Source organism: Alligator mississippiensis, chromosome 7, assembly GCF_030867095.1.
Source record: "Alligator mississippiensis isolate rAllMis1 chromosome 7, rAllMis1, whole genome shotgun sequence".
NCBI lineage: Eukaryota > Metazoa > Chordata > Crocodylia > Alligatoridae > Alligator > Alligator mississippiensis.
The window spans coordinates 36951327-36965145 of NC_081830.1; the positions used below are offsets into that span (position 1 = coordinate 36951327).

Consider the following 13819-nt stretch of genomic DNA (forward strand, 5'->3'; position numbering starts at 1 on the left):
AATATTTTTCTCTTCTGTTCATTTAAGTAATTAATTGACTAGGATCCTTGAGGTTTAAATGCTCAGTACTGCAGTCATTGGAGTTTTTGGAACGTGCATGTAATCTATATTCTTTATTGCCTGATTTTACATCAAAGTTCCCTATGTCCATTAGGGCAAATTTCTACTTTTTTGAAGAAAATAGGTGGTTGTTAGTGTCCTTTAAAATGTATTTTAATATTAACTAGTACTTCTCTGCATTTCTTTGCAGGCTCTTGTGAAACACGTCCAGTCAAAAGGATACCCCAATGAACGTTTTGAACTCCTTACCAACTTCCCTCGGAGGAAGCTTTCTCATCTGGACTATGATATCACATTACAGGAGGCAGGCCTATGTCCTCAAGAGACTGTTTTTGTGCAAGAAAGGAATTAGCACCATAGCCTGAGCTCTCTCCCAGCCTTCCTCTCCCCTCCTCTCTGCCCTTGATACCAACTCACAGAGTATGCAGTTGGGGTCATGCGAATGCAGAGCTGAAATTGGGCAGGCAGCCTTCTCCTAGTCCAGTGACCAAACAAGAATTCCAGAACAAATTTCCCTATCAGGCCAAGGGAAAGGCATCCTTCCTTCACGTTTTGGAACAAAAGGGTAATCTGTGCATCCATTATGTGGGGGTAGGAACAGCTGTAACAAGCAAAAATATTTAATGCTGCCACTCTTAAATCTGTTTTGTTTTATTGAGATATACGTGACAAAGCACTGAGTCATCTCCCTGCAGAGGGGGAATAATCTGGAGTAGGGATTTTTCCTTTTATTTTGGTTTTCTGCTCAGAAGTCTCCATTAACCTAATTTGTCCTGCCCTCTGCAGAACGCTGATTTGTGGAAAGGCTATGGGGTAAGGTGTGTTTGGGATAGCCTTTAAGGATTCAGCCCTGGACAGCGTATTAGATTACATAAGCGTCTCCCTCCCCCATTTCCCTACTCATCAAGTGACTTCTTGCTTTAAACATGGGTGTGCTGTCCCTGGATTTGATGAAAACCCAACATATCTGATACAGTAATTGAATACTTAATGTGGAGCTAAGGTTTTCTCTTTTCTTTCACGAAACCTTATTAGGATAATTCTTATTTTGCTTATCCTAACATGTTTCCATTTCCTTTTTTTCTTTCTTTTTTTTTCCTTGACAGAATTTTACTGGTTACGTTAGGTGGTAGGATATTGTAAGGTTCTCAAACTTGCTGGAAACTATTTGCCATCACAACTTTAAAATAGATCTGAGACTCTTTCCTTGGAAGGAATTCACCTTTTGCAGGACTCTTGGGCTATCAGGAAGGGAAGTCCTAGTGCTGAGGTTCCTTTTGTTTTAAGTTTTACGAAACCCTTCTTGATGGGACTCTCTACCAACATAGAAGGCAGGCTGGCTTGAGCACTCCTGGCAGTTGGTGTGCGTGAAGTTCCATTTCCTGTCTGCATCTACAACGAGAGAGAGAGAATTACTTACTAATAAGTTTTAAAGCTTGTGTAAAGCAACAGTAATGGATTTGTCAGTACAATCTGTGTTTTCTCTCTCTCTAAATTATAGCAGCCGGTACCAGAAGCCAGGCAGGTGTTGTGGCTAAATTGTCAACTAACTAAGCATAATGCAATATACAGGACAGTGCAGCTCAGTCAGTTTTTCACCATATAATGTTCATTCTCCTAGAAGCTTTGCCTGGAGTGTAAGCTGGTGGTCAGTCACTGCTCAAGGATTTGTGGTGGACAACATAGTGAGATAAAATTTTTTACATATCCTTCTACAGACATTACTATTGAAGCCAGGTGCTCATTTTGTTTTCTGCACTTACATCAAGCAACTTATTTTCCTGTATGATATATAAGCAGGCCAAAGTCAGGCCCTGCTAGGACTGTCAATTTGCTTGACAGAAGATTAGGCCTTCTCTACAAGTTAATTCCACTATGGTTTGTCAGGAAACATTAGTGGTGTTATAGCATCAGGGAAATGGAATATTCTTTTCTCTCTAGGAAATAACTTGCCAGCATAAATTGATCATACAGTTAGGCATATACCATGGGATAGCACAGTGCTTTTGCCTTTAAATTCACTCAAGGCTCCATATAGACTGTAGCATTAAAGAATCATGCATGAGAGATCATGGGGGTTATTCACAAGAAATAAACTGCAGCCTAATTGTCCTCTCCCCCAAAAAACCGTTAGAGTTTTTTGTATAATAATGAATTATATAAATATTTAAATATATAAGACTTTCTGAATGCACTTAGTCGAAATGTATGAAGTGCATTCAGTGATACCACTGTGCATTCTGCTACAGGATATTTAGTTGTGAAAACCAATCTTGATGGCCATTTTGTGGTCAGTGCGCTGAGTCACTTCCAAGGTGACACGTTGGGATTCATACCTAATCACTCATCAGTATCAGAATTATTCTTGTAGGCTACCCCCCAGTTGCATTAATGAGTAAGAGAACTTCAAGAACCCAAATTAAAAAGGGATGTGTTGTTTGAGGATAAAGGGACAGTAGTTTCTGTAAAATGGAGGATCATCTGGATTTGAGAATAAAAGACCACAAAAATATTAACTTGGATGTTTGGATGTGCTAGGGAGAGGTAAATGCCTAACATTTAGTTTTAAAAGTTGCATTTTCTGAGGTTTCAGGGGTCTGAAATGATTGGCCGCGAACTTAATTTGCTCAAAGCTATCTTGTTTCTCCCTAGTTGGTTAATTTGTCTTTGAAGAAGTTGAGGAAGGGTACAAGAACACCAAGACTCACGTCTAGTTTCTGTGCATGGCTGGGCTTTCTTGCCTGCCAAATTGTTCAAGGTTGTAAACTTTATGAATGTCTCCTGATGCCCTATGAAACACTTCAGGGAGCTTTGGCAGTTCCTCTAGCTTTGGGGTTCTGGCTACATGGCTAGGGTCACTCACTATTCAAAGCAATATTCTGATTGGTCAGTTGTTCTCGTGGCCCACATCCACCCAGTGGTGAGCGGCAGGGATCTTGCTAAAGCATTGGTCTTTTGCATTTAATGAGTACAAAGGAACTCTTCCAAAGCCCATGTTTAATGAAAATCTGGCTTCGGTTGCAAGGCAGCCAAAGGCCAGCAAAAATCATATGACATTCTTTGACTCATCCATAGGGAGCTCATCTCTCTTATACTGATTATCTCAATATCAGAAAACTGAATTGAGAGTCTTGAACCGGTTCTTAATTCAGGTTTGTGTTAAAAGCAGTTTGGTCACTTTTTTACAAGAGAGCACATGTTACAGCCATTGAGTTCTCAGTGTAGCTCGTGAATACCAGAAAGAATTCTCATGAGGTCAGTTGATGCTGTTTCTTAATTTCACTGGAAAGGCTACTGTTGGGAAATGCTTTCTCTTCAACCCTCTGAACCAGAATATGCCATTTGGCAGCCCTGGCCTTTGCAGGCCTAAGAAATAGGATGAGATGCATCCTGTAATGCACTGCAACAGCTGTGACAGGCCTGTAACCTCTGCCAGGTTGGCTGTTTACCTCACTGTATGAGGAAGGTGTGTTAAGTGGTCTTTGTCACAGCTGTATCTCAGCCTCAGTATCTTGAAACAGGTTATTTTGGAATAGAATAGAGGGGGAAAGGTCTCAAGTTTGAATCGTTTGTGGGCTAGCAAAGCAAATGTGACTTGGCAGTGGTCTTGTGTAATGTCCCATGTAAACTGTTCGTTCTCACTTGTCTATTTACTTCCTAGGTTAGTTATGAGGTGTCCTAGGGAGTAGAGAGATGTACATGTGCCATGGGGAGTTGGTATCCTAGGCTGATACCGGATTGAATAGCTATGTCTGTTCTCTTGATTAACATTTCAAACTCTTATGCTTTGCAGCCAAGGAGCAACTACTTAAAGATGTTTTCCTCCCATACCATTAATTTTATTTTGCTCTCTCTTAGTTGATTCCTTGAAAATAAATCATGTATATCATAGTTAATTGTGACTAGGAGTAGCCAAAGTGTCCCTTCAAAAGTATAAGAAATGGAGCAATGGTTTGAAAGCTCATGTGGGTACATCTGCGTCTCCCAAGTCACTGGGAGTCCTGACCTGCTTGTCCTTCACTATCCTGGAAATTAGTGTGTTATTATATCAAGGCTTATACTAAAGTAAGCTGACTAGCAGCTTCACCGAAACCATGGTCTACTGGCCTCCAGTAGGTAGTTGAGGTCTGATCAAAAGCCACAAAGAGCCATGCCCATTGACAACAGAAGGCTTTGAATCACGGTCTAAGATATTTACACTCCCTCCCATCTTCAGCTTTATTTTTTATTATTGTACTCCCTGGGGAGTCATCAGATTTGATCTTACATTTTTAATTTTATATAAAGTAGCCTTCTTGTCTTTTTTTTAAATATTAGCAAATTAATGGTGATACAATAGGGTTTCCAAAGATGTCACTTCTGTTAGAAGCTGATTAGACAGTTTGCATCAAAATGATTTCCAAAAGTAACCACATCTGAACCTGCTTTACAAAGAGTGACATTTAATCTAAGAAAATGGAAAGTGTCTGTATTGTGTTAATACTTGAGTTTTCTTAAATAATCCCAAATGTAGGATTATCATGGTTTACATGACTGCTAGACACTTAATGAAGCACACTTGTATGAGAAACTGCTACAGTTCTTAAAATGAACAGCTGGAACAAAAACATAACTTCTACACAGCCCTCTTTTTATATGTATTTTTCGTTCAGGAGATTTTTTTTCACATAGTTGCACAGGGTACACTTTAAAATGTGACTTAGTCTGAAATCCTGTGACTATCATGTCTTGATTCTTCTTGTTGCTTCCTTGTCGCATTCACGTTACAAAAGTTGGAAAGAGCCACATGATTGACAGTCTGCTTAGAACATAGCTCAATTTTCCGATTCTGGAATCTTAAATCCAGATTGCTCCTGAGCCCCATCTGTCTGGCTGCTGAGAACTCACTTTTGTTGTTAAACAGACTCAGCATGATATACATAGGTGCCTTTGCCTTTGCAGTTCTGGTGACTTTCCCTGTAGAGCCAGGAAACAGAATTGTGTATGTAGCTGTGTGTTGCAGGTCAGCTCATTACCAGTTGTTGCCCTGTTACTGTGGGAGCCATGTGACTTCTAGGTCAGTTCATACAACTAATTAGTGAAATTGCTGATTAGAATATAACCCTACTCATTTGGCATCAGAAATCTGGTTTTATGCTTGTCAAGTTTGCTCTTTATAGTTGGAGTAGTGATTTCATCAGTACCAAAGAACCATGCCAGCGCTTGTGAATGTATGGGTATGCTTTGGATGTGTTAGGTAGGAAGGCTAACAGGCTTCCATCACTTGAAGATTGGGTACTCGTTGTAACAGTGTGTTAACACTTGTGATTGTGCTCATTCTTTTTTTTTTTTAATAAACCCTTTTTTCTGTTCTTTATGTAAAAACTAGAACTGTTAATAAAATAACTGAAAACTGGGCCACATTTTTACCCACACAAATAAGCTGGGTGAGCCTAGATGAGTTGGAAATCCCATCAATTTCCCTGTTCTAATTCCATTTTTCCAGGTAATGAAAACATTTTGACCAATGTCTATTAAAATCTGCGTACACTACTGTTACAGTTATTCTGGGTGGATGATCTTGCAAGTGTTCTCTCTTGTATGGCAGGAGTGCTAGATTTTATTCTATTTATGCTTTGCTGTTTTAATCTTGAGCCTGTGAGGTTAATGGGCATGGAGGAGAACTTTATTCCAATCTCTCCTTAACTGTGAGATCACTTAGTGGCTATTCCTGCCCAATAAAAGTAGCTGTACTGGAGAATGTGACAGCTGGTAATACTGTCCTGTGCCTCATGTTGCATCCATTTTACCCTCTAGCTTCACACCCACACCTACCCCCTAGTTAGGGAAGTTCTGGGCTCCACTGTCAGTTTCATTAATTCATGAAGTACATCATCAGTACAGAGGAAAGCAATCCTGTCATTGATGAGTGTTTAAAGGTGCTGGGACTTTTTGAGTCTTGGGAAGATGGTAAGAAATATCTGAAGGAGAGGAGGGGATGAGGTGCTATTTTATAGAACAGCTTTAAATGAAGAAAATTTGGGTAACATGGTTTGAGAAGTGTGGTGTCTAACCAGGGACACAGCACATTCCAATACAATAAGTTGACTTCTTAGGGGGTTTTCTCCTCCTATTGAACTAAGCTTTCAGCTGTATGAAATTGTGACTTGGCTTGTCATTTTGTACAGTTGTCATTCTCTTAATGATGATGCAATTCAGTATGGGAAGAAGAGGAGGAGGAGAAATCTTTGGAAGATTTCAACTCACTGTGCTGGGAGGGACCAAACTCAAGGAAACCTCTGATCTATATATACACAACTGCTGCATTTTTTTATAAATATATGTAAATGTCCTATTGTAATATTTGATCCTGGAAATAAACTGTTTTCAATAGCTTTTTTATCTCTTGTTTTTAAATGGGAGTGATGTATCGCCTGGAGGCATATGAGAAGCTTCTGAATTTTTTCATGAAGGCAAAAAGCTGTACATTGAGAGTTAAGTCCTGTGTTGGTGTATTAAGATCTTTTTCTTTTAAGAGGTGGTAAAAGGGTTGTATTTCAAAAAGAGAATGAATCGTTATGTCCTTGCTTACTTTCCTTTGCTAATTTCCTGTGGATGTTGGGTGTTGAGTAGTTCAAGAGGAGATTTGTTAAATTCGTGTAACTTTTAGTGAAGCAGCACCAGCAGCTTATTTTCTGGTATAAGACACAGGGACCCAATGTTTAATATTACGTTAATGCTTCCTTTCTGCCTCTCAATAGCTTTAAGGGTCTTTTACCAAGTACATGTAAGCACAATCATATTTCACTCAAAAGGGACAGTCCAAGTGGCTGTGGCTTGAAGCAGCAAGTTGCCCACAATCTAAACAAGTAGTTGATGGCATGCACAGGATTCAAACTTGACTATCACAGTGGGCCTAATAATAAGCACACACACTTTCCTTCTGACTTCAGTACAAAAAACTGAGTTCATTGGAGTAATTCTTGTTTACAACAGCAGCTACTCTACCTCATAAAACATTTCAGTCCATTCTAGATTTTGCAGCTATCTTCAATCCCTGACAAATGCAACTGCGAGGAATTGCCTAAGGTTTCTAGGACACATAGTATGGAATTCAGCACCCCAGTTATCTGCAGAAATAGTTGAAGTCTACAAACATCCATTAGATATACCAGTCCATGTATCTGTTCAAATTTCTGGCACCCTTAGATGAGGGATGTGGGGGAAACGACCATTATTTGAAAGAGGTCCATGATGTTCTTCTGCTCACAGAAAAATTGTTAATGGATGCATCCACTGAAGGAGTGGGAGCACACCTAGAAGTCAGGAAGGCATAATGCTGTGGACCAACCTGGTGTCTATACTTCATGTAAAAATACTGCAATTGACATTTGATGCATCTAGTGTGCCAGGTTCATAGATTCATAGATGCTAGGGTCGGAAGGGACCTCAATAGATCATCGAGTCCAACCCCCTGCATAGGCAGGAAAGAGTGCTGGGTCTAGATGACCCCAGCTAGATGCTTATCTAACCTCCTCTTGAAGACCCCCAGGGTAGGGGAGAGCACCACCTCCCTTGGGAGCCCGTTCCAGACCATGGCCACTCTAACTGTGAAGAAGTTCTTCCTAATGTCCAATCTAAATCTGCTCTCTGCTAGCTTGTGGCCATTATTTCTTGTAACCCCCAGGGGTGCCTTGGTGAATAAAAACTCTCTAATTCCCTTCTGTGCCCCCGTGACGAACTTATAGGCAGCCACAAGGTCACCTCTCAACCTTCTCTTGCGGAGGCTGAAAAGATCCAGTTTCTCTAGTCTCTCCTCGTAGGGCTTGGTCTGCAGGCCCTTAACCATATGAGTGGCCCTTCTCTGGACCCTCTCCAGGTTATTCACATCCCTCTTGAAGTGCGGTGCCCGGAATTGCACGCAGTACTCCAACTGCGGTCTGACCAGCGCCCGATAGAGGGGAAGTATCACCTCCTTGGATCTATTCGTCATGCATCTGCTGATGCACGATAAAGTGCCATTGTCTTTTCTGATGGCTTCGTCACACTGCCGACTCATGTTCATCTTGGAGTCCACTAGAACTCCAAGATCCCTTTCCACTTCTGTGCCACCCAGCAGGTCATTTCCTAGGCAGTAGGTGTGCTGGACATTTTTCCTCCCTAGGTGCAGCACTTTGCATTTCTCCTTGTTGAACTGCATTCTGTTGTTTTCTGCCCACTTGTCCAACCTGTCCAGGTCTGCCTGCAGCTGTTCCCTGCCCTCCGGCGTGTCCACTTCTCCCCATAGCTTTGTGTCATTCGCAAACTTGGACAGAGTACATTTCACTCCCTCGTCCAAGTTGCTGATGAAGACATTGAAGAGTATCGGTCCAAGGACCGAGCCCTGCGGGACCCCACTGCCCACACCTTTCCAGGTCGAAACCGACCCATCCACCACGACTCTCTGGGTGCAACCCTCCAGGCAATTGCCACCCACCGGACTGTGTAGTCATCCACGTCACAGCCTCTTAACTTGTTCACCAGTATGGGGTGGGATACTGTATCGAAGGCCTTCCTGAAGTCTAAGTATACGACCTCCACCCCTCCTCCCTAGGTGTTCTTCCCTTACTTCACAAACCAGACCCTGCAGATTGTGATCTATGTTTTATGTCAGCAGGTGGTATGATACCGCTTCCATATGTCCAGAGGCTATACAGTTGTGGAACTTTTGTATCTGGAACAGCATAATTTACAAAGCCTTGTGGCTTGTGGGAATGTAGTTGAGGGACCTCCTAGGTCATTGTATCCAGTCCCCTGCTGTCACAGACAAGGGAGCTAGAAAAGATCTCGTGAGGACATCTAGCTCATTCTTCTTCCCCAAAGCAGAATCAGTTTATAACCAAACCATTCCTGACTACTTGTTCAACCTGTCTTTAAAATCCTCCAGTGATGGAGCTTGCACATCCTCCCTAGTTAGTATCTAGTGTTTAGTTATCCTTAGATTTAGAAAGGTTTTTTTCCCCTAATTCTTAGCTAAACAACTTTGCTGAACTTTAAGCCTATTACTATGTCCTGTTCCCAGTGAACATGGATTTGTTACCTTCATCTTTGCAAAAGATTATGACATTTTCCCTCGGTCTTCTCTAGACCAAGCAAACCTTTTTTTTTTCCCCAGTACAGTATTTTTTCATAAGTCATACTCCCTAGATGAATGGTTATTGGTTTTTTAGACCAGTGCTTCTCAAACTATCTGATGTGGCGGACCAGCAATTTTTTTCCAGTGGGCCAGGGACCAGTGCCCAGTTCAGCCGGTGGCAGCAACTGCGTGTAACAGTGCTACACAAATGCACTACTGGCTGTTTCTTTCTCTTTCCTCACCTCGCACAACATGACATCACCTGGAGTGTTGGAACGTACAAACTGTGGCGCCATGACATATCACTATTATGCTTCTGAAAATATATTTCTTTCTTTCCTGGCAACTCGCTGCAGACCGGCGACCAGTGGCTCACAGACCAGCACCGGTCCGTGGACCACCACTTTGAGAAGCACTGTTCTAGACCGTCCAATTGAACTACATCTGCAGGGTGTGCAAAACTAGACGTGCTTCTCAGTTGAGACATTATCAGTACCCAGTTGGGTGAAAGGAACACTTCACAAGTCTTACATATGACACTAATGTTTGTATGGGCCAATATCATGGGTTGGTAGTTTTTTTTGCACAATGGTGTGACACTGACTCATGTTTAGTCTGCGACTTACTCTAATCCCTAGATCCTTTTCTACAGAACTGTGGCCTAATCGGTCAGTTAGTCCCCACCTTATGTTGGTACAATTGATTTATTCCTATGGAATAATTTTGTCTTGGCTTTTCTGATTTTGCACCTATGTGTTTATGCTATTTTATTGAAATCCCTAGTCATTTGACCTAGCTTGCTTGCACTTCCTGTGTCCTTACATCTTGAGTTTCAGGTCTTTGAAAAGCTCATGATTTAACTTAGTTGCTCTCTTTCATATAGGGATAGTTAATGGTTCTGCCCATAATATTGTTTAAGAAACTCAACTCAAGCTACTTCTCCCTTAGATTTGTTTTCCATTAGCTCTTATTTGTGAGGTCTGGGAGTTTACTTAAAGTCTTATTGAAGTGCATTTTCTTTTTTTATTCTGTTCATTTCCTTCTTTTCCCTTCTAAGAATTCAAAACTATTGCTTTATAATTACTGTCACCCAGCACTCCTTCCACTTTTCATATTCCTCCCTCTTGCTATGGTTCCAACTTCAGGTTCCTATTAGAAACCTCCACCTCTTCATACAGAGATCTGCCATTTTTTTCCCCTCCATGTGGGGTAGAAAGGTTGCTGCAAAGAGAGGCAGGAAGCCCTGGCATCCTGAAGCACTGCAGGGGGAGGAGGGGGGCGGGAAGGAGAGATTTTTGTGGTGGAGTGTGGCAGGGCCCCCCATGCCTCTGATTAACTGAGGGGCCCCAGAAGTCCTGCCCCTCCCCAGCAATTGACAGATGGCCATCTATCAGTCTCTGGGGAGGGGCAGGACTTCTGGGGCCCCTCAGCCCCAGGGGAGGCATGGCGTGGGCCTGCCACGCCTTGCTGCAAAAATGGTGCCAGATGCAATGCCAGGACTCCGAAATATGGAGGCAGCCTCCATGAATTAGGTAGGCCCCCTAGACATTGGTGATAAGATCCTTGGGCTGTTGGGACATCTGCATCCATGGCTGTAGTTTGGCAGACCTCACTTTCAATCCAGGCAAGAGTGGTTACGATTAGTGTGCCTTCCCAGCAGACACCATGTGAATGTGACCATCACTGTCCCACAATAACTCTTCTCTTTTAAACTAGTTAGACCATTTTCAGGCAGGTAAGAAGTATCCTTCTTTTCAACTCCTTTTCACTAAGACTCTGGTGACAGATGACTCCACCTGGGGATGGAAGCCACAAGTAGATGGTCTTAAAATATGTCCTCTCAAGAAACTTGTAGTCGGGGGGACAAATATACATGGTACTGATGGAAACATCCTGAGGGATAGCCAGCACAGGTTTGTCATGGATAGGTCTTGCCTGACCAATCTCATCTCCTTCTATGACCAAGTGACCTATCACCTGGACAAGGGAGAAAAGATTGACATCATATATCTGGACTTTAAAAAAGCCTTTGATCTGGTGTCCCACAGTCTCATCATAAAAAAATTAGCCAACTGCAGCCTTGGCTACATCACAGTCCAACGGCTGGGGAATTGGCTCCGAGGTTGGACCCACAGAGTGGTAATCAATGGAAGTAAATCATCATGGTGCTCTGTGACCAGTGGAGTCCCCCAAGGCTCCATCCTTGGACCTATACTCTTTAACATCTTTATTAATGATGTGGACTTTGGTTTTAGAAGCGGACTGGTCAAGCTTGCCAATGACACCAAACTTAGGGGTAAAGTCTCCACACCTGAGGATAGGCTGGTTATCCAGGCTGACCTTGATAGGCTTAGAAAATGGGTAGATAAAAATCTGATGACGTTCAATATAGAAAAAATGCGAGGTACTCCACCTCAGGAGAAAAAACCTGCATCACGCGTATAGGCTCGGCAGTGTTACGCTCCCTAGCACCATGGCCAAAAGGGACTTAGGGGTCATGATTGACCACAAGATGAACATGAGCCACCAATGTGATGTCACAGCTGGTAAAGCAGACAAAACTCTGGCTTGCATCCATAGATGCTTCTCAAGCACATCTCAGGATGTCATCCTCCCACTGTACTCAGCTTTGGTGAGGCCACAGCTGGAGTACTGCATCCAATTCTGGGCTCCACAATTCAAGAAGGATGTTGAGAAGCTTGAGAGACTCCAGAGGAGAGCCATGTGCGTGATAAAAGGGCAAGAGAACAGGCCTTATGCTGAGAGACAGAGCCATGGGACTCTTCAACCTGGAAAAGTGCAGGCTCAGGGGTGACCTAGTGGCTGCTTACAAGTATATAAGGGGTGTGCATCAGGATCTGGGGGAACGCCTGTTCACCAGAGTGCCCCAAGGGATGACGGGGTCAAATGGTCACAAACTTCTCCAAGACTGTTTTAGACTGGACATAAGGAAAAACTTCATTACTGTTTGAGCCCCCAAGGCCTGGAATAGACACCCCCAGAGGTGGTGCAAGCACCTACTCTGGACACTTTTAAGAAACATTTGGACACCTATCTTGCTGGCATCCTTTGACCCTAGCTAACTTCCTGCCCCTGAGGCAGGGGGCTGGACTCAATGATCTTCTGAGGTCCCTTCCAGCCCTAATGTCTATGAAGTCTATGAAATACTATAGTTGGCTGTTATGTCCATTACAGGCAAAATTGAAGACATTACAGCTGCTTCCCCAGCTCCTTGTTCTATGGTATGCTGACATGTTACTGAGTTGAATATTCATCTGGCCATAGCCATGCTAAATAAAGACCTAAAGTGGTGTTCACCTGGATGTCTGTAATGGAAGTCTTGTCCAGAAGATGTACCAGAACAGAAGTGGCATCTGGCATCTGGTTTGGCATATGCAAAGCAAAAGCCTTAGGCAAGAGAATTCCCTTGGCTTGCATGAACTTCTGTAGGGGTGCAGATGCTTGCCAAAGTTGTTTTGGAAGGATACCTACTGCTGTCTCCAAAACTAATTATTCAGTGTTCTCTTACAGTCAGTGTTCCTTTCCACAACCAGTGCCTTTTCTAAACTACACTGTATAGACCTATCTTCTAGCTACACTAAAGAACACAATGTGATGGGCTAGAAAACAGTATAATCCAACAATATTTTTAGGCCAGCTTGCAAAATCTCCAATTTTGCATAACTTAAAAATACCATTTTTTCCTTCTTTTTCCTCACAGTATCTAGGTCAAAGAATTAAGAAGTACAGACTCATGACAACTTACTTTGCAAATTAGTTCCAGCTTGGATTCTTCTTCTTCTTCCTCATCCCTAAAGATGGGATAGCGTATTTCAGTCCAACCAGTGACATCTCTAACCTTTAAATATGAAGCAGAAGGCAGGGTAGATGTGCACATTATAGATTAACTGAATCAGAGATGCTTAAACTTGCATGAGCAGCAGCTTGCTTTGTCAGTATTTGTAACAAAGCAATGTTAAGCTCTGTTTACAAAGAGATGGTCAAAGTATTTTAGTTCTTTCCACAGTTTGATATATTAATCCCTGGCAGAAGGCATGCATACACATTTCCTAGGTTAAATAATTACTTACTTTTTTTTACAGCAGCTGTCAAGTAACCTAAAGCAGTAACCTAAACCTTAATCTATACCTAAAGCAGAGAACACAAGTAGAAGACTTGCTGTCTGAGTCACTTGATCAGGGACATGTTCATTATCACAACTGCTGATGACTCTGTGTTGAGCTGTTCCCCCATAGCTGACTACCCTGCTACTTTTCATAATTCAAATTGATATTCTATAGAAATATGAACCTCTTGCCCCTTAATCAGGACAGGGGTTGTTCTAAAATCAGGCTGTTTTGTGCCATTGGCATTGAGCAAAAGTTGGAATGCTACAGCCCCAGGGTGAAAAGCTCTTTCTGATGTTTCATATTGAGTGGGATTTTTTCCCTTCTCTTTGAGGAAGGTGACTGGACAGACCTTACATCTGACTTAGCAAGGGTCACGAGATGAAGTTGCAACACTTCTTTTCCAATAGAAAAAAACACCCACTTCCTCTGTAATAAGAAATGCTATGGGTTATTCTCTCTGTCAGTTGTTGCAACAATGCAAATTTCTCACAAAGGGAATATTTCCGTGGTGCTGTTGCTTGCCTTCTATCGTTTA

General features: G+C 42.3%; 1 protein-coding gene across 1 annotated transcript in view; it reads left to right on the top strand.

The window, feature by feature from the left end:
* Positions 1-6432, top strand: part of UBXN7 (UBX domain protein 7) — a 40087-nt gene extending 33655 nt beyond the window's left edge. The window contains exon 11 of the mRNA XM_006267027.4: positions 251-6432. Within this exon, the coding sequence (XP_006267089.1) occupies positions 251-412 (162 nt within the window). The 3' untranslated portion in view covers positions 413-6432. The remainder of the gene's footprint in view (positions 1-250) is intronic.
* Positions 6433-13819: the final 7387 nt, after the last annotated feature.